General features: G+C 43.9%; 2 protein-coding genes and 1 long non-coding RNA gene across 4 annotated transcripts in view; 2 read left to right on the top strand and 1 right to left on the bottom strand.

Annotated features, from left to right (window-relative positions):
- LOC101159252 (sodium/glucose cotransporter 4) overlaps positions 1 to 19,032 on the top strand; it is a 43,326-nt gene extending 24,294 nt beyond the window's left edge. The window contains exons 13-14 of the mRNA XM_004067579.4: positions 15,993 to 16,208; positions 18,079 to 19,032. Of these exons, the coding sequence (XP_004067627.1) occupies positions 15,993 to 16,208; positions 18,079 to 18,387 (525 nt within the window). The 3' untranslated portion in view covers positions 18,388 to 19,032. The remainder of the gene's footprint in view (positions 1 to 15,992; positions 16,209 to 18,078) is intronic.
- LOC110015041 lies at positions 2,531 to 2,944 on the bottom strand. The gene is made up of 2 exons (XR_002290094.2): positions 2,904 to 2,944; positions 2,531 to 2,823 (listed from the first exon to the last, which is right to left on the bottom strand). It is a non-coding gene; the product is annotated as an uncharacterized LOC110015041 (long non-coding RNA).
- Positions 19,033 to 20,900: 1,868 nt separating the features above from the next.
- The window catches only part of trappc8 (trafficking protein particle complex 8), a 43,727-nt gene continuing 42,916 nt past the window's right edge, over positions 20,901 to 21,711 (top strand). For both annotated transcript variants that reach the window (XM_011472977.3, XM_011472980.3), the window contains exon 1: positions 20,901 to 21,135. In XM_011472977.3, the coding sequence (XP_011471279.1) occupies positions 20,979 to 21,135 (157 nt within the window). In that variant the 5' untranslated portion in view covers positions 20,901 to 20,978. The remainder of the gene's footprint in view (positions 21,136 to 21,711) is intronic.

A 21,711-nucleotide genomic window follows, 5' to 3' on the forward strand; every position in this document is an offset into this window, starting at 1 on the left:
GCGGACACGAACAGGGTCTTGAGCCGCTTGAAAGCGGCATCAGCGGCAGAGTCCCAGATGAAGGGGCGATTGGTGGAGGTAAGCTGCGTGAGGGGAGCAGCAATAGAACTATAGTCCCGAATGAAGCGGCGGTAGAAATTAGAGAACCCTAGGAACTGTTGAAGTTTTTTACGTGATTGGGGTGTTTCCCACTGCACGACGGCCTCGATTTTGGCGGGGTCGGGGCGAATATTCCCAGCCTCAATGATATAACCCAAGAAGGGGACAGAGGAAACATGAAAGGCACACTTCTCAGCCTTGACGAACAACTGGTTAGCGAGAAGACGTTCTAGGACAAGACGGACGTGGTGTTCGTGTTGAGACTCGTCGGCTGAAAAAACCAGAATATCGTCGAGATACACGAATACAAATCGGTTCAGAAAATCCCTAAGAACGTCATTCACCAAACGCTGGAACACAGCAGGAGCGTTGGTGAGGCCAAAAGGCATGACGAGATACTCAAAGTGGCCCAGCGGGGTGTTAAACGCTGTTTTCCACTCATCACCTTCGCGCATGCGTACCAGGTGATAAGCATTCCTGAGATCAAGCTTGGTGAAAAACTTAGCTTGCTGAACCGAATTGAAAACCGACTCTAGTAACGGTAGTGAGTACTTATCTTTAACTGTGATCTGGTTCAATTCTCTAAAGTCAATACAAGGACGCAACGTTTTATCCTTCTTCTCCACAAAGAAGAAACCAGCAGCGACCGGTGAAGAAGAAGGACGGATGTGACCAAGGGATAGCGCCTCCTGAATGTAAGCCTCCATGGAGCTCTTCTCCGGACCAGAAAGGTTGTACAATTTGCTCTTAGGGAGAGGAGCCCCATTGAGCAATTCGATGGTGCAATCGTAAGGACGATGTGGAGGTAAGGCACTAGCCCTGGATTTGCAGAAAACGGAACGAAGGTCATGGTAACAGGTGGGTACGTTCGAAAGATCGATTTCCTTACTAGACCCTGGGTCAGGTAACTTGGTGTGGGGTACGGCAGACTGCAGGCAATTAGCCATACAGAAGGTGCTCCAGTTGGTGACGCGGGAGGATCCCCAATCTAAGCTAGGGTTGTGCTTTTGGAGCCAAGAAAACCCGAGAATTAAAGGTGTCTGAGGACATTGGGTGATGAAAAAGTGATGGTACTCCCGATGGTTACCGGAGGTGATAACGAGAACCGGACCGGTGCGTCTGGTGATGCGTGACAGTTGTTTACCCCCCAACCCGGCTGCATTAACAGCGTTATCGAGAACCTCGACAGGGAGAGAGAGTTCTTGAACGAGACTTAGATCCATTAAACTGTGTTCCGCCCCTGAGTCAATAAGTGCTTTAGTTTCCAGAATTTTGCTTTGGTTGCAGATTTTGACAGGAACATAAAGAAACTTGGGAACATGAGAAGTCTCTGGCATACCCCCCCGTGACCTGTCATTTAACGGGGGGTTCGGGGGTTTAAACGAACCGCGCACTGTGAGACCTGATGACCCGCCTGCCCACAGTAAAAACATAATCCCTCGTCCCGACGTTTCTTTCTCTCTTCGAAAGAGAGCTTGGAGTGACCAATTTGCATGGGTTCATCGAGTCTAACCGAAGGTGAAGCAGGGTTAGCAGGAGCTACCAGAGGTAAGGGGCGAACAGGATTGACATGAGTCGACGGCTGCTTACTTTTCTGCTCCGTTTGGCGTTCCCGGAGGCGGAGGTCTGACCTTAGAGCGGCCGTGACGAGCTCCTCAAAAGTGTCCGTTTCAGGCTGGGTACAAAGGTGATCTTTAATGCATTCATTCAAAGACCGGTAAAAAATTCCCTTGAGCGCGAGATCCGGCCATCCGGCCTCGACAGCAAGAATTCGAAAGTCTATGAGGTGTTCGCTTACCGGGCGGTTGCCTTGTTTGAGACTTAGCAACCGCCGGGTGGCTTCTTCCTGCTTTCGGGGTTGGTCGAAGACGAGGCGGAATTCTCCCAGGAAGCGTTCGAAAGGAAGATGCGTGATGGGATGAGCAGCTAGGAAGGCTTGAGCCCATTGCAGCGCCTTACTGCGGAGAGAATTTACTATTAGAGAAATGCGAGCGTGGTCGGCTTGATAATACCTGGGAGCTTGTTGGAAAATCAGGTCACATTGTAGTAGGAACCCTCCACAGGCAGAAACATCCCCGAAAAAGGGTTCCGGCTGTTGACGAACGTTTTCCGGGATAAGGGTGGAAGCGGAAGTGGCATTGTTGCCGGAAATAGCAGTGGGAACTGGAGCGGAACGATCCTGGAGTTCCGTTAGCTTGGCGATGGTCTGTGTCGTATTCTTTATCCGGGAAATCAAATCCTCTTGAACTGACGTGATACGAGAGATGGCACTGTAGAGGAGTTCCAGAAAAATCCCTTGCTGGGAAACGGTCTGCCGAAGGTCTTCCGGGTCAGCTGGGTCAGGTGTATGGCCAGTTCGTTCTGTCATGATTCGAACGAGAGTTCAGGAATGACCCAGATGCTGGAACCCGGAATGAGACTTGACACAACGGTAAGTATTAAGTGGTTTAATCTGAACGTGAGATTGACAGGGCTTCCTTCCTCAGGCAGAGAGGGCGAGAGCAGGCTGGTGGAAATCTTGAGCGGGAATCTCCTCGAGGGTGAACTGCGGCGAGAGCGAGGCTTGAATCCAGACGAGACGAGGCGCAGGCTGGAGGTTACTTGGGATGGCGTGGGCGAAGCTTGAAGCAAGGCGAGGCGAGGCGGCTGGCTGGAGGTTTCAGGGTTGGCGTGACTGCAACGTGGAAGGACTGCGACCAGGTGAGGATCCGGAAGGTTAAAGTCCTGAAGCAGAGCGAAGACAAAAACATGAGCTTGGTTCTTTGAAACTGAGACAACAGACATGAGCTGACCAGACTATGCACCATAGGAGGAACAACGAACTGGCACCGGCTGATGATCCAGGAGGAGCTTATGAAGGAAGGTGTAGATGAGGTGAGTGGATCCAGCTGGTCGCGTGCACACAGGAAGGAGGGGGGAGGAGGGAGTAGCTGCCAGGCCATGACAAAAACCTTCCAAATGCAGCACGAGTCCTCTAATCAACTCCAGGCCTTTCATCTGCTTCACTCATAATGACATAACAAGGGAATTGCCCACACCTGCCCATGCAATAGTATGGAAGTCAACTGTCCAATTACTTTCGAGCCCATGAAATGAAGAGATGGTGTTTAAAAAATGTTTTAGTTTTTCACATTTTTATCCAATGTTTTTGTTTTATTTAAAATTCACTGTGGTAATGTACAAAAAAAATTTAGAAAGAATGTGTCTCTGTCCAAATATTTATGGTCCTGACTTTACATCCAAGAGAGTAATACAGTAATAAAAGGACATTTAGAAGATAGGTGTTGGTGCAACCAGCAAAACGTTTAGCATAGTGAAATCTGCTATAGCTGTTGATGGGGCTCCAGCTATCCTATAACAGCAAAATCAGCGCAACGCTGCAGGAGACTATCTTCTAATGTACTTTTATTACTGTTATGATTATTATTAAGGGCCTGCTCGCTCACATTTTTTCAAATCCGTGCGGTCAAGTGCTTTTTTCTTGGCTGCAAAGGTGCAGAAAAAAGGATAGCATTAGGCTAATGTTTTTACATTAGCCATGGAGGAACAGAACTCCAGGCGGTCAATCCGGTAATGAACAACTAGGATGTAAATATGGGAATAACATCAGCCTTTATTTTGTCTGGACACCACTGGAAACACAAATTCATGGTTTAGAGGTTGTCAGGTCTGCGTCTGAGGAAGAAGCTTTTAACAGTGGCCCCAGGCTCCATCCGAGGCCTAGCGGATGCATCCGGCTGCGGACCGCTGGGCTTCCGAAGGAGGCTGTGGTCCCAAACTCCGGACCGCATAAGGCGGAAATGCTGCTACGTATTCCTGAGAAGCTGTGTACAATCATCAGGAATGCACAGCCGTCACAAAGCAATCCCTCCTGCCGCTGGCTAACCCAAGGCTACAAGCCTGGCCGCACTGTTCCTAGTCTGTCTGTGCCTCTTAGCAGCCAGACACACAGAGATAGCACTGACGTCATCGCCCCACCTCCCCGCAGGAAATGCTAAATCAAATTTATTTATGCGACAGTTTTCGCAGGGTGGATGAGAAAATGAAAATGCAATCCCCTCTTTGCATTTTCATTTTTATTATGACACAGAATAAGCGGTTTTTAAGTAGAAAATGAAAAAAACATTTTTAAGTATAGATTTTAATTTTGAGTCATTTGATGCAGTTACATTGTGAAAAGGATAGAGCATTTCTGTTAATCCATTTTAATTGTCAAATTTGTAACAGATAGTCCAAGGGAGAAAACCCAGGAGCAAGAAGAACGACCCAGATCCAATAGCTCACTCGAAAGGCTTTGATGCCAAAGAACCACAACACCAAAACAGGAGCATAGAAACGAAGATGCTCCGACACAGAAACAAGAACAGACACTGTATAAATAGACACAAACATAATCAACATAAGTTAGAAGTTAGAACACCTGTGACTCGCAGAAGGCCTCAGGAAGGGGAGGGCCTCCAGGAGATCACAGTAGAGGAAAAGTCAGGGTTCTTCATGACAAAATTAGACATTTCTGAATAGATTTTGCTACACATTTACCAGAGAACCTTTTGAAAATGAAATGTCAAATACCATTTTCATTATCATTTTAAGTGACAGAATTAGCGGCTTTTAAGTAGAAAATGAAAAAGCATTTTGAAGGATTGCTTTTTCATTTTAATTTTGAGTCAAAAAATGCAGTTACATTTTGAAAATGAAAAAGCATTTCTGGTTTTGACTTTTATTTTTGATTATGCTACAAAATCGCTTCCATAGGAAACAAAGGTAGAGAATCAGAAAGCTTTGTCAGCTTTTGGACAAAGGTCAGGTAACAAATGATTGAAATGGAAAAATAAATTGACACACCTGTAAAGGGGAAATTTTCGCGAAAGGAATTACTTGTATGTGTAAATGGATGGATAGAAGGCTGGATGGATGGATGGATGGATGGATGGATGTGTGTGTATATGTATATACATTATGGACCAAAGGTTTGGACACACCTTCTCATTCAAAGAGTTTTCTTTATTTCCATGACTATATACACAGACCAAAAATATAAACGCAACACTTTTGTTATTATTATTATTCCCATTTTTTATGGTATGAACTCAAAGATGTGAAACATTTTCCACATACACAAAATAGCCAGTTCTCTGAAATATTGTTCACAAATCTGTCTAAATCTGTGATAGTGAGCACTTCTCCTTTGCAAAGACAATCCATCCCACCTCGCAGGTGTGCCATATCAAGATGCTGATTAGACAGCATGATTATGCACAGGTGTGCCTGAGACTGGCCACAAGAAAAGGCCACTCTGAAATCTTCAGTTGTATCACACAGCACAATGCCACAGATGTCCAAGTTTTGAAGGAGCGTGCAATTGGCATGCTGATATCAGGAATGTCCACCAGAGCTGTTGCTAGGGAATTGAATGTCCATTTATCCACCATAAGCCGTCTCCAAAGGCGTTTCCGAGTATTTGGCAGCACATCCAACCGACCTCACAACCGCAGACCACGTGTAACCACACCAGTCCAAGACCTCCACATCCAACATGTCCACCTCCAAGATCGTCTGAGACCAGCCACTCAGACAGCTGCTGAAACAATCGGTTTGCATAACCACAGAATTTCTGCACAAACTGTCAGAAACCGTCTCAGGGAAGCTCATCTGCATGCTCGTTGTCCTCATCAAGGTCTCGACCTTACTCCAGTTCGTCGTCGTAACCGACTTGAGTGGGCAAATGCTCACATGCGATGGCGTCTGGCACGTTGAAAAGGTGTTCTCTTCACGGATGAATAACGGTTTACACTGTTCAGGGCAGATGGCAGACAGTGTGTGTGGCGTCGTGTGGGTGAGCGGTTTTCTGATGTCAATGTTGTGGATCGAGTAGTCCATGGTGGTGGTGGGGTTATGGTATGGGCAGGCATATGTTATGGGCGAAGAACACAGGTGCATTTCATTGATGGCATTTTGAATGCACAGACATACCGTGACAAGATCCTGGGGCCCATTGTTGTGCCGTACATCCAACAACATCACCTCATGTTGCAGCGTGATAATCCACGGCCCCATGTTGCAAGGATCTGTACACAATTCTTGGAAGCTGAAAACATCCCAGTTCTTGCATGGCCAGCATACTCACCGGACATGTCACCCATTGAGCATGTTTGGGATGCTCTGGATTGGCGTATACGACAGCGTGTTCCAGTTCCTGCTAGTATCCAGCAACTTCGCACAGCCATTGAAGAAGAGTGGACCAACATTCCACAGGACACAATAGACAACCTGATCAACTCTATGCGAAGGAGATGTGTCGCACTTCATGAGGCAAATGGTGGTCACACCAGATACTGACTGGTTGTCTGAGTCCCCTGACGCCCTCAATAAAACAAAACTGAAGATTTCAGAGTGGCCTTTTCTTGTGGCCAGTCTAAGGCACACCTGTGCAATAATCATGCTGTCTAATCAGCATCTTGATAACCCCCCGTGCGAGGTGGGATGGATTGTCTTGGTAAAGGAATAGTGCTCACTATCACAGATTTAGACAGATTTGTGAACAATATTTCAGAGAACTGGTTATTTTGTGTATGTGGAAAATGTTTCACATCTTTGAGTTCATACCATAAAAAATGGGAGCAATAACAAAACTGTTGCGTTTATATTTTTGTTTAGAGTAAATTGTAGATTCACACCGAAGGCATCAAAACTATGAATTAAAACGTGGATTTATATACATAATAAAAAAGTGTGAAACAACTGAAAATATGTCATATTGTAGGTTCTTCAAAGTACTTTTGATTTGATTACTGCTTTGCACACTTTTGGCATTATCTTGATGAGCTTCAAGAGGAAGTCACCTGAAATGTTTTCACTTCACAGGTGTGGCCTGTCAGGTTTAATAAGTGTGATTTCTTGCCTTATAAATGGGGTTGGGACCATCAGTTGTGTTGTGTAGAAGTCAGGTAGATACACAGCTGATAGTCCAACTGAATAGACTGTTAGAATTTGGATTATGGCAAGAAAAAAGGAGCTAAGTACAGAATAACGAGTGGCCATCATTACTTTAAGAAATGAAGGTCAGTCAGTCGGAAAAACTGGGAAAACTTTGAAAGTGTCCCCAAGTGCAGTCACTAAAACTATCAAGCGCTCCAAAGAAACTGGCTCACTTGCGGACCACCCCAGGAAAGGAAGACCAAGAGTCACCTCTACTGCTGAGGATAAGTTCAACCGAGTCAGCAGTCTCAAAAATGGCAGGTTAACAGCAGCTCAGATTAGAAAGCAGGTCAATGGCACACAACTGTTGAAAAGGAGACTGTGTGAATCACGCGTTCATGCTAGAATATCTGCTGGGAAACCACTGCTAAAGAAAGGCAACAAGCAGAAGAGACTTGTTTGAGCTAAAGAACACAAGGAATGGATATTAGACCATGGAAATCTGTGCTTTGGTCTGATGAGTCCAAATTGGAGATATTTGGTTCCAACCACTGTGTCTGTGCGATACAGAAAAGGTGAACGGATGGGCTCTACATGCCTGGTTCCCACCATGAAGCATGGAGGAGGAGGTGTGATGGTATGGGGGTGCTTTGCTGGTTAGGGACTGTTGGGGATTTATTCCAAACTGAAGGCATACTGCACCAGCATGGCTACCATAGCATCTTGCAGCGGCATGCTATTCCATCCGGTTTGTGTTTAGTTGGACCATCATTTATTTTTCAATACGACAATGACCCCAAACACACCTCCAGGCTGTGTAAGGACTATTTGACCAAGAAGGAGAGTGATGGGGTGCTGCACCACATGACCTGGGCTCCACAGTCACCGGACCTGAACCCGATCCAGATGGTTTGGGGTGAGCTGGACCGCAGAGTGAAGGCAAAAGGGCCAAAAAGTGCTAAGCATCTCTGGGAACTCCTTCAAGACTGTTGGAAGACCATTTCAGGTGACTACCACTTGAAGCTCATCAAGAGAATGTCGAGAGTGTGCAAAGCAGTAATCAAAGCAAAAGGTGACTACTTTGACGAACCTACAATATGACATATTTTCAGTTGTTTCACACTTTTTTGTTATGTATATAATTCCACAAGTGTTAATTCATAGTTTTGATGCCTTCAGTGTGAATCTACAATTTTCATAGTCATGAAAATAAAGAAAACTCTTTAAATGAGACGGTGTGTCAAAACTTTTGGTCTGTACTGTAAGAATCCACCATCCACGTGGATAAAGCTGTTGTCGTAGTTCTGGCATTACCAATCAATGGCAAAATCAAAAAGATGGAGGAACACAAGAAACTGGAGAAATATCAGGGACTCAAGAGAAGAACTGAAAAACACTGGAGGAGTGGCTACAACAGATCCCTTGAAAGACCTCAGACATCTCAGTCCAGATAAGCACAGTGCTAGGAACAGCTAAAATACTGCAGGACCCTCAAGCTCCCAGGCCTCTGGTAAAGGACCCGAGCTTGGGTAAAAAAAACCACCCGCGAAGGGAGAGTGTATTTTTATATATACAAAAAGTGCCTCTCTCACCAGCCGTGGGTGCTTTCTCACCCAAGCTCGTAAAGAACCTATTTGTAAATTATGGTGGAAAATAAGTATTTGGTCAATAACAAAAGTTCAACTCAATACTTTGTTATTTTCCCTTTTTTGGCTTTGACAGCAGTCAAAAATTTTCAGTAAATGATCACAAACTGTTGCTGGTATTTTGGCCCATTCCTCCATGAAGATCTCTTCTAGTCCTTGTGCTATCCTAGGCACTTTAACATTGGGAGTTGGGTCATCTAGACCCCACAAGACCATGTCCATGGATTACATGAAATCCTATCCACCTTTATCCACCTTTGTCATGGTAGGGAGAACACGTCAATGCAAGGGTGGGGTCATAGGATAGCACAAGGGCTAGAGCAGTGATGTTTTGGGGTTGTCGCTGGGCAACACTGACTTTCAACTCCCTCCAAAGATTTTCTAAGGGGTTGAGATCTGGAGACTGGCTAGGCCACTCCAGGACCTTGAAATGTTTCTCATGAAGCCACTCCTTTGTTACCCGGGCAACGTGTGTTTGGAATCGTTGTCATGCTGAAAGATCCAGCCATGTTTCATCTTCAGTGTCCTTGCTGATGGAAGGAGGTTTTCACTCAAAATCTGAGGATACATGGCTCCATTGATTCTTTCCTTTACACGGATCATTCATCCTGGTCCCTTTGCTGAAAAACAGCCCCAAAGCATGATGCTACCACCCCAATGTTTTACAGTAGGTATGGTGTTCTTTGGATACAACTCAGCATTCTTTATTCTCCAAACATGACGAGTAGAGTTCTTCCCAAAAAGTTCTATTTTGTTTTCATCTGACCATAGGACACTCTCCCGATCCTCTTCTGGATCATCCAAATGCTCTCTAGCAAACTTTAGACGGGCCTGCATATGTACTGGCTTTAGCAGGGGGACACGTCTGCCACTGCAGGGTTTGAGTCCATGGTGGTGTAGTGTGTTACTTTGGTCCCAGCTCTCTGCAGGTCATTCACTAGGTCCCCAGTTGGGTTCTGGGACTTTTGCTTACCGTTCTTGTGATCACTTTGACCCCATGGGGTGAGATCTTAGGGGGAGCCCCAGATGGAGGGAGATTTTCAGTGGTCTTGTATGTCTTCCATTTCCTAATAATTGCTCCCACAGGTGATTTCTTGACACCAAGCTGCTTATCTATTGCAGATTCAGTCTTCTAGCCTGGTGCAGGTCAACAATTTGGTTTCTGGTGTCCTTAGACAACTCTTTGGTCTTGGCCATAGTGGAGTTTGGAGAGTGACTGTTTGAGGTTGTGGACAGGTGTCTTTATATAGATAAATGATGGGTTCCGGTTCCGGGTTACAGCACGGACGCGTGTTGCTCACTGTTGCTATACAACTATCTTCAAATGACTTAAAAAGTTGATTTTCTCAAAAAAGAGAGCCGACCATGGCCCATAGGAAAAACCAGGACTACGAAGACCTTAAAAAGACTCTTGATGAAATCCAAGCTGCGTTGTATCCTGTTATGGAACAAGTGAATCCTAAGCTAACTCCGATCTTGGAGCTAATGGAAGATTTCCGAAGATTCCGAGCTCAAAACAAGCAACGTGAAAACCGGGTCGACATTCTGGAGAAAAGACTGGACGATGTGGAACAACAAGTAAGGATGAATAATGTCAATCTCACTGGAGTACCGATCAAACCTCGGGCAAAGCTAAATGCAGCTGGAGTTAGCATTGCTAAAGCTAATAGCGCCAGCATAGCTAGCAGGACCAAGTGGAATCATTTCTCACGTCTAAAGGGATTTCCCTGGATCTAAACACCATTGAGACCTGCCACCCGCTCCCCAGGAGAAAGGAGACGGATAAACCAGCGATCATCATCAGGTTTGTGAATCAAAAACACAAGCTAGCTCTGATGAATTAAAGGAAGAACCTGAAGGGATCTGCTGCTTATCTGAACGACAATCTGACCAGAAGGAATACTGAAATTGCCAAACATGCCAGGCTTCTCAGGAAGCAGATGCAGATTGAGAACACTTGGGTTAAAGGCTGCAGGATTTACGTCAAACCACTCGGTCCACCGGACCGGTCCAAGGTTCTGGTTGTGAACACCATGAAGGACTTTGAGAAGTGTTTGATCACAGTCGTCTGAACCAACATGTAGTAATAAATCAAACAGCCAAATATCTTCAAGAACTATGACGCCTGGATTCATCACTCAAAAAGTCTGAAGTAACCTGATTCTCAGCAGAGAGTTCTGACCTACAGACAATTTGACCTCAACTTTCAGCGCCACTGATGTCAGCTAAAGAAGGATATGGACCTCTATCTAATGTCTGCAGACATAACATCGAAGAGAACTATAAACTTTGTTTTAAACCGAGAAGAATGGCTGTTTATCAGCAGAAGAAGGAATACCAACCTTGGACAATCGACAGATTATGGACCCTTTTTATTTTCCCGTGCAGCATTACTTTATTACAAAAAAAAAAAATACAAAAACAAAAAAAATAATAAAACAAATGATGAATCAATTATTGAAAATGGTTAAATTGATTGACTTTTAATGATATTACTTCACTTGCTCCAAAAAATTGATAAGTTGATTCATGATTTTTCCTAATGTAACATGATTTTGTACATATTTATAACTTTTGATACCTGATCAAATTTTGCTAAGAAGATTTTTGAAAGTGTTATAACTCATGTAAATGACTTTTATAAGTAACATAATCTGCATATATTTTGGATAACTGATCTGCATTTGCCATGTTGATTTCTAAAAGTTATTTTTTACATAGTAAAGTAATTCATCTTCGTCATGTGCTTTATTGACACTTAATGATTCTTAATTCTGTCTGATGAAAGCTAGGAACCGGATAATGATAAATCATGTTATAAAATGTTTATGGTAGAACAGGGGTGGGATTATATAAGTTCGCTTCCTTCCACTCCCTTTCAAGCAATATTTAATTTTATGTCTAATTATACTAAATTTGATTCGTCTTTGTATGAATGTATAACTGATGGTTGTATTGTTTTTGTGTATTCTTATTTGATTGCTTGAAATAAACCATTTCAAATCAAATCAAATCAACAACCAGTTCAAACAGGAGCCATTAATACAGGTAACCAGTGGAGGACAGAGGATCCTCTACAGAAGAAGTTAAGGTCTGTGAGAGACAGAAATCTTGCTTATTTTTAAGTGACCGAAAACCTTTTTTCCACCATAATTGCTGCACAGAGGAGCAGTGGTTAGCACGCTTGCCTCCTAGCAAGAAGGCGTTAGTTCAAGTCCCGGCTGGGGGACCTGAAACAGAACACCAACGGGGGACCTTTCTGTGTGGAATTTGCATGTTCTCCGCGTGCATGCGTGGGTTTTCTCCGACTGTCCAAAAACATGCTTCATAGGTAAATTGGTTACTCTAAATTGTCCATAGGTGTCAGAGTGCATGGGTGTGTGATTGTGGCCCTGTGACAGACTGGCGACCTGTCCAGGATGTCCCCAGCCTTCGCCTGTAAGTGCCAGGGATAGGCTCCAGCAGCCCCGTGACCTCGAAAGGGATCAAACGGAATAAATAAATTTACAAATATATTCTTTAAAAATCAGAAAAAGTGCTTTTCTGTGTTTTTAATTATTTTGTGTCTCATAGTTTAAGTTTACCTCTGATGAAAATTGCAGGTCTCCCTCATCTTTTTACGTGGGAGGTCTTGCACAATTGGTGGTTGACTACAACTACATTTTTTTGCCCCACTGTGTGTGTGTATATATATATATATATATATCTATATATATATATATATATATATATATATATATATATACATCTTTCTCTTTCGGCTTTTCCCATCAGGGGTCGCCACAGCGAATCATCCTTTTCCACCTCACTCTATCATGGACATCTTCTACCCTAACGTTAGCCAACTTCATGTCCTCTGTTAAGACATCCATGTATCTCCTCTTTGGCCGTCCTCTTGCCCTCCGGCCAGGCAGCTCCATCTCCAACATCCTTCTACCAATATATCCACTATCCCTCCTCTGAACATGTCCAAACCATCTCAGTCTGGCTTCTCTGACTTTGTCGCTAACACAGGCAACATGAGCCGTCCCTCTGATGTACTCGTTCCTTATCCTGTCTAACCTGGTCACTCCTAAGGAGAACCTCAACATCTTCATCTCCGCTACCTCCATCTCAGCCTCTTGTCTCTGTCTCACTGCTACCGTCTCTAACCCATAGAGCAGAGCTGGTCTCACCACTGTCTTGTACACCTTTCCTTTGAGTCTTGCTGGCACTCTTCTGTCACACAACACTCCTGACACTTTCCTCCACCCGCTCCAACCTGCCTGCACTTGCCTCTTCACCTCTTTTCCACACTCCCCATCACACTGAACTGTTGACCCCAAGTACTTAAACTCCTGCACCTTCTTCACCTCAGTCCCCTGTAACCTAACGCTTCTACCTTGATCCCTCTCGTTCAGACACATGTATTCTGTCTTACTACGACTGACCTTCATGCCTCTTCTTTCCAGAGCAAACCTCCACCTCTCTAGCTGTTCCTCCACCTGCTCTCTACTCTCACTGCAAATTACAATGTCATCCGCAAACATCATTGTCCAGGGAGATTCCTGTCTTACCTCGTCTGTCAGCCTGTCCATCAGCATAGCAAACAAAAAAGGACTCAAAGCTGATCCTTGGTGTAGTCCCACCTCCACCTTGAACTCCTCTGTCTGACCTACAGCACATCTCACCACCGTCATACTTCTCTCATACATGTCCTGAACTACTCTGACATACTTCTCTGCCACTCCAGACGACCTCATACAGTACCACAGCTCCTCCCTAGGCACCCTGTCATACGCCTTCTCTAAATCTACGAACACACAATGCAGCTCCTTCTGACCTTCTCTGTACTTTTCCATCAACATTCTCAAAGCAAAAATGGCATCAGTGGTGCTCTTACGGGGCATGAAACCATACTGCTGCTCACAGATCTCCACCTTCTTCCTAAGCCTGGCTTCCACTACTCTTTCCCACAGCTTCATTGTGTGGCTCATCAACTTTATTCCTCTATAGTTGCTGCAGTTCTGCGTGTCACCCTTGTTCTTAAAGATCGGAACCAGAACGCTTCTCCTCCATTCCTCAGGCATCTTCTCACTCTCTAAAATCCTATTGAACAACCTCGTTAGAAATTCCACTGCTGTCTCTCCTAAGCACTTCCATACCTCCACAGGTAGGTCATCAGGACCAACGGCCTTTCCGCTCTTCATCCTTTTCAGAGCCTTTCTAACCTCATCCTTTCCAATCTCTGCTACTTCCTGCTCCACAACAACCACATCTTCCTCCCTTCTTTCCCTGTCATTTTCCTCGTTCATCAGCTCCTCAAAATACTCCTTCCATCTTTTCTGTACACTCTCCTGGGTTGTTAGCGCCTTTCCATCTCTGTCCTTAATCACCCTTATCTGTTGCACGTCCTTCCCATCTCTGTCTCTCTGTCTGGCTAGCCTTTACAAGTCCTTCTCTCCTTCCTTTGTGTCTAACCTGTCATATAGCTCATCGTAAGCTTTCTGTTTGGCCTTTGCCACCTCTCTCTTCACTCTACGCTGCGCTTCCTTGTACTCCTGTCTACCTTCCTCAGTCCTTTCTACATCCCACTTCCTTTTAGCCAACCTCTTCCTCTGGACGCATTCCTGTACTTCCTCATTCCACCACCAAGTCTCTTTACCGTCTTTCCTCTTTCCAGATGACACACCTAGCACCTTCCTACCTGTTTCCCTTATAATCTCTGCTGTAGTTTCCCAGTCATCTGGAAGCTCATCCTGACCACCCAGGACCTGCCTCAACTTCTGCCTAAATTCCTCACAAGTTTCTTCATTCTGTAGCTTCCACCACTTGGTCTTCTTTTCTGTTTTCCCTCTCTTCTTCTTCCTGACCTCCAGAGTCATCTTACACATCACCATGCGGTGCTGTTTGGCTACACTCTCTCCTACCACCACTTTGCAGTCATTAACCTCTCTCAAATGACCTCGTCTGCATAGGATGTAGTCCACCTGAGTACTCCTACCTCCACTTCTGTATTTCACTCTATGTTCCTCTCTCTTCTGGAAGTAAGTGTTGACTACAGCCATTTCCATCCTCTTTGCAAAGTCCACCACCATCTGTCCCTCCAGATTCCTTTCCTTCACACCAAACCTGCCCATCACCTCCTCATCACCTCTGTTGCCCTCACCAACATGCCCATTAAAGTCTGCTCCAATAACAACTCTCTCTCCTCTGGGAAAACTCTCTATGACCTCATCCAACTCACTCCAGAATCTCTCCTTCACTTCTAACTCACAGCCAACCTGTGGCGCATACCCACTGACTACATTCACCATCACCCCTTCGATTTCTAACTTTAAGCTCATCATCCTGTCTGAGACTCTTTTCACCTCTAGAACACTGTTTACAAACTCCCCCTTCAGAATCACTCCTACCCCGTTTCTCTTCCTATCAACACCATGATAGAACAGTTTGTATCCTCCTCCAATACTACGTGCCTTGCTGCCCTTCCACCTTGTCTCCTGCACACACAGTACATCTACCTTCCTTCTCTCCATCATGTCTGCCAGCTCTCTGCCTTTCCCTGTCATTGTGCCAACGTTAAGAGTCCCTATTCTCAAACCTATGTTCCTGCCTTTTCCCTTCTCTCTCTGGCCACGGACCCTTCTGCCTCCCCTCTTTCTTCGACCAACAGTAGTCAAATTTCCACCGACACCCTGTATGTTAACAGCATCGGTGGCAGTCGTTGTTAACCCGGGCCTCGACCGATCCGGTATGTCTAAAGTGTTGTGGATGATACGGATGGTTATTTTGGCAATTTTTACGCCGGATGCCCTTCCTGACGCAACCCTCTCTATTTATCCGGGCTTGGGACCGGCACAGAGGCAACTGGCTTGCAACCCCTGTGGCTAGATTATATATATATATACATATATACATATATTTATATACATACATCTTGTGTAAGCTTTCAAAGTATAAACCTTGTAAAAAATGGAATAAAATAAACTAGGTACAGCTTTAGAATAAAGACAAAGATCTGCTGACCCTGATCATAGATGTATGTAGATTTGAAGAGCTGCACGTATCTGTACATGTGACAAAGCATTGAGGACATTGATTGACAAGGTCTCCAGCCAATCAGGATGCAGAGCTAGCTTGCTCTGCCAGACCCCAGGCGGCTGGCTGGCCGCCAAACAGTGAGCCGCAGTGGGTGCTGGCATAGTGAGCGTGATCCCTCCACTTTGAATTCTTTGAGATTAAATAAGGCTTTTCCATATATACAAAAACAAATAATCACACAAAAGTTCCACTTGTGAAAACCTTACGTAACCTTTTCTCACGTGTGGATGTCTGTGTCTATGTCAGGGTGCATTCTGGGGGCTGATGGCCGGTTTGGTGGTCGGGCTGATCCGCATGGTTCTGGAATTCTGCTTCCCGCCCCCTGCTTGTGGTCAGACAGATGGCCGGCCTGCTGTGGTGGCTGATGTTCACTACCTGTACTTTGCACTCATCCTATTGGCCTTTACTGGACTCGTCATTGCTGCTGTCAGCTTGGCCACTGCTCCCATTTCTGAGGAACATGTAAGGAGTCTTTACTGTTGTTTTGATGCGTGGAGTAAGTAATAAGCTTACTTATAAAAACTATTTTATGTTTAAAACTTTGCCCCACCGCTTCTGAGAAACTGAGAACAATGTGGAAACAAACTTTATCATCTAGAATTATTTTTTCTATCTGAGTAAACGGCAGAGTAGGATCTACAAAGATGGGATGTTCTGGCCCAGAAGCTTTTTCATTCTTTAAAGACAGAATATATCAAACTTCTTACAGCTGATGTGGGAAAATTTGGTAAGAGTCAAGCCCCGTGGAAACATTTATTAACTGTTTAGTCCTACAAAAGAAAATATGAGTTTAGTAAACTCTATTGTTAAGTCGTCATTTAAATTGAAATGCTCAACAAACTGCTATGAACCAGACCATAAGAAACATTACTAGAAGTTGGTTTGTTTTACTTTTTTAAAAATAATAAAAAAGGCGATCCACATATATTATCCTTCTACACTTTTTTATTTAGCCAGTCATACTTTCACCCTATCAACAGAACATGAAGATCATTAAGAGACTTTGTGCTAGAGTTGGGATTTATGGCTCTTTGGGAGACAAAACTTTGAGATCCAATAATAATAATAATTTCAAAGAGCTTTCAAAAGATTGGCTCATGTTGATACTTATTCAATTTTTAGAAGCCAAATTGGAGTTAATTAAGTTTATCATGAAAAGAATTCCAGAGGAGATTGCTGGGCTGAGATTTGGATCAGAATGGTGTCAAACTCTTATTTTCCACCAAAAATTGAATTTGTATCATTCAGAAATATTAATTACAGCTTCATTGACATGGGTGGAAAAGATTTTATAGTCTGATATGGATTCATTGTAAATATTCTTCTGCCACATCCATAAATTGACAGTGAGATCTCTACTTATCCTTTGTATAAAGAGTGTTTATGTGTGTAAAACTACTTTGACTAATGTTATAGCTGCAAGATTGAAAAAAAATCTTGCAGCTTTAAGAATGACAGAAGCACAAAGTTTAAATACAAGTGAGGACAGGTGATGGGAATGAAGATAATTACCAGACGTTGGACGGCAGGAAAGGACAGAGCTGAATTCTGACAGTCCATCCCCCTCCTCCCATGATTATCCCCTGGGCTGCATGGTGAAATACTAAAATAAATCTGGATTCATTGAATCCTGCACGGTGTGCTTGGCCAGCACCTAAAAGTCCTCTGAGGAACTGAACCCCAGAATCTATGCGTTCACATCGCCCTTGGCAACAGGGAAAAAAAAGTCTATGTAAATGCACAGAAATGCACGTTTCGGGCTTCTGCGTTAAAAACGTGCATTCACGCGTAGCTACGTTTTCCGCCTTGCTGTCAAAACACAAGGCCATTAAACGTGTGATAAGAAGTTAAACCAGGTAGAACTTTGAACCAATCAGGGACTCAGATTTGGTAATGACATATGGATGGCACCCCTTTTAACTCACTGAAGTCCCAACCATTTGAAAATTAATGAAGTATAAATTAAAAGCTGTGGTTCGTGCCTGGCCAGATTCCACAACACCAAGTCTTTCATAAATCGGAATAGAACTGTGAAAGAAAAAGCCTGGAGCAAGATTCACCAGATCTGCACCGTTACAACATTTCGCACCAAATCTCTTCCAACTGTAGGGGGCGGACATGTGCTAGTAAACAGAAAAAGAAATAAAAGAAAAAGAAGAAGAAGCCCCTCCCTGCTTGTCTAAGTTTAATGTCATGGGCAACAGTTTATGTTCTTTTTGTAGATTTGTAGATATATCATGTCCCTTCTATAACTTAGCAATAAAGTAGGGCGTTGTCACAGAAGGGGCTGACACATGAATGATAACCACTTGTTTTCTTCCCTCCTTTCCAGTTACACCGGCTGACCTGGTGGTCCAGATTCAGCACTGAGCCACGCGTCGATTTAGAAAATCCCCAGACTTCACCTGACCCAGGAAGCTGGACCAGCTCTGGAGCTGACAGCTCAACACGATCCAAATGGAAGGCAGTAGCTCTGTGGCTCTGTGGTCTGAGTGGTAAAAACCCTGAATCGGAACCTCCAAGGACTGAAAACTGTGATCAGAATTTCCTGCAAGAGAAGTCTGTCTGGAGAAATGTCTGTAATTTTAATGCTCTGCTACTGTTGGCTGCCAATGTCTTTCTCTGGGGATACTTTGCATAATGTACAACTTTTTTTCTTTGATCCATTTGTTTTCTGCAGCTTTACAGAAAAGGTTTCTGTTCGCCTGCAATCATTGGTGCAGTCAGCCCTGACTGTCTAAATCTGGCTTGGAACAAGGTTCAAACCTGAAAGCTGCCGCTCCATACAACCTTAAACACTCCTGAAGTTTAAATCTACTGCTGATGGCAGAAAGCAAGTGTACAAAGTTCGTTTTGTAGTTTTAATATCAGGTCATCCAGTTGAGAAGACATCAGTCATGTCGCCTACAGGTTTTTTGTTATCATCTACTGTTTTATACTTTTGATAAAACCCTACAGGCTGATTCATTCTCAAAATTAAACATGTCACTGTGTAAGAACGGGCGGAGTCACAGTCATAGCAACAACTAAGCTTCTGACAATGTTTGCTCTGGAAACTTTACTGTGAAAACCTTTGGTTTGTAACGTACACTTTGACAAACAGCTTCAATATGTATTTGGATTCTGGCTAAAGCATACAGTCACCCATGATGAGTAATTGTTGTAAATCAATTTTGTATTTTAAAACAGCTTTAATTTACCGTGAAAAATGTCCTTTAACTGCTGTTTGAGAGTTGTAAATTAAAACATCTTGTGTAGTGATTACAGTATTAAATGCTGTTAAGTATTATGTGGTCAATTATGTGGTCACTAAGGCAGCCCCATCACTTAGCTGCGGATATAGTTAGTTGCTGGCCTCAGAGGCAGCCCGGTGGGTAGATGGGACAGCAGTTGGGGCATGGGGAGGCAGCCAGCTCGGGCCTCTTCAACTTTATATTCTTAATAGTTGGACAGAGACACATTCTTGCTAATTTAGTTTCTGTACATTACCACAGAGAATTTTAAATAAAACCATTCAGATGTAATTGAAGTGCAGACTTTCAGCTTTTATTCTATGGGTTGAAAAAAAAGATTGCATAAAAATGTGAAAAACTAAAGCATTTTTTAAACACAATCCCTTCATTTCATGAGCTCATAAGTAATTGGACAATTGACTTCCATGCTATTGCATGGGCAGGTGAGGGCAATTCCCTTATGTCATTATGAGTGAAGCAGATAAAAGGCCTGGAGTTGATTAGAGGACTCGTGCTGCATTTGGAAGGTTTTGCCGTGAACAGACAACATGCGATGAAAGGAGCTCTCCATGCAGGTGAAAGGAGCCATCATTAAGCTGAGAAAACAGAAAAAAACAATGCTAGAAATGCTACAGTATTATGAGTGGCAACATCAACAGTGTGGTACATCCTGAGAAAGAAAGAAAGCTCTGGTGAACTGAACACAAAAAGACCTGGACGTTCACAGAAGACAACAGTGGTGGATGATGGCAGAATCATTTCCATGGGAGATGCGGAGTTTGAATTGCAGGGCATCACGGGCCAGCTACGGCTACGCCGAGGGGGCTGCCGGTATGAAGATAAAGCTAGACCGGGGAAGTATCGACAGGAGAACCGCGGAAGGCGGAAATGCTGCTACGTAGTCCTGAGAAGCTGTGTACAGTCATCAGGAACGCACAGCCGTCACAAAGCCCTGTCCTCTGCTGCTAACACAAAGCTACAAGCCTGTCCGCACTGTTCCTAGCCTGTCTGTGCCTCTTAGCAGCTGGACACACGGAAAGAGCACTGATGTCATCGCCCCGCCTCCCCGCTGGAAATGCTAAGTAGAATTGAATAATGCAACACTATTCACAGGGTGGATGTGAAAATGAAAAAGCAATGCCCTCTTTGCATTTTCGCTTTAATTACGACATAAATATTAAGCGGTTTTTAAGTAGTTTTAAGTATGAAAAAGCATTTTGGAGGATTGATTTTTCATTTTCATTTTGAGTCATTTGATGCAGTTATACCACGGAGTTTTAGAGCCACCAAAAAAAAAAGTAAAATTACGACATTTTAAGTCGTAGATTTATGAAAAGAAATCTCGTAAATTTACTCCCACAGACTTTGCTGCTTTGTGCCCAATATTGCTGTTGGGGTTTGACTTACAAACAAAATAAAAAAAAAAGTTCATATTTAATGCTTCCCCACTGTTTTTCTCTGTAATGTTAGTGGATAAAGTCAGAAGAAGAACAGACTGGTGATATCATGACAAACACATAAACTAAACGGATCATGTCTGTGACACTTTGTGGTTTTTCTACTTTTATTTGCAGCTCATCTTCTGGTTTTCATGATCAGAATAGAATAGGTCTTTAATTATCCCTAAGGCAATTAAAAAAAGGAAACTTAAATAAAAAGGAAATTTAAAAATGATAAAGTTAGAACCCAGCCTGTTTGAAGTTCTTGTTTTTGTAGTTCTTGAAAAATGTTAGAACCAAAATCTGGGAAAAGATTTGAATGATCACCGGGACTTTTTTAAAGTACACAAAAAAACAAAACAAAAAAAAAAAATGCAGACAGACAGACAGACAGACAGACAGACAGACAGACAGACAGACGCACGCTGACGTTGGTCAATGAACGGAGAGAAGATTCTGATTGGTTCCCGCAGCGTCAGCTGACCGCATCAGCCCTACACCGGAAGAAGAAGAGTGTCATGGCTGTCGTGTGAAGTGTATCCCTCTCGGTGTTTGTGGAGATGGCGCAGTGCGTTCAGTCCGTTCAGGAGTTCCTCCAGGACTCCTTCGTCCCGATGGTCGCCGTCCTGTGCAGCAAAGAGGCGGACAGAGTTTCCCGAAAGAACAAGCTGAGCTTCCCGGAGCTGCTGCGGCCTTTCTGCAGGCTCCTCTCCGAAGGTATGGGTCCGAATCAGGCTTCGTTCGGCCGTGTTCGGATGCAGACCCAGCAGTGCCTGGAGTCTGTCCTGCAGCCAGAACCGAACCAGACGTTTGTCACAGCAACTAGGGTCGCTCAGGACCTTCGGGGACTTACGAAAACAGTTCTGGCTCTTAAGTCTTATCTGATCCAGTCTGGCTCTCTTCTTCTCAATAGTAACAGTTTCTGGTTTGTTTTGAGCCCGGTTCTGATCCAGTTCTGTGTGGACATGTTTACTGTGAAAACTAAGGTGCTTCTGTTCCTTGGTTGTCCGTGAATCTGGTCTTTGACGGCCTCATCCATGTTTTGCTGCCTCCGGCTGCTGTCATCTGGCTGGTTTTCATCTGCTGCTCTTCTCCAGGGCTCTGCAACCTTTACCTCCACAAGAGCCCTTAGGTCCAGTTTCTTACCAACCAAAATCCAACGACACCTACCAAATCCCATTTAACCTTTTAGAAAAAAGAATCTCTCTGTTTTGTGGCCATTAGGCAATTCATTGATGAACTGTAGCTTTTAAATATTTACAACACTTGAATTATAAAAGTCTCCTATTTTTC

Source organism: Oryzias latipes, chromosome 4 (assembly GCF_002234675.1).
Source record: "Oryzias latipes chromosome 4, ASM223467v1".
Classification (NCBI taxonomy): Eukaryota; Metazoa; Chordata; class Actinopteri; order Beloniformes; family Adrianichthyidae; genus Oryzias; species Oryzias latipes.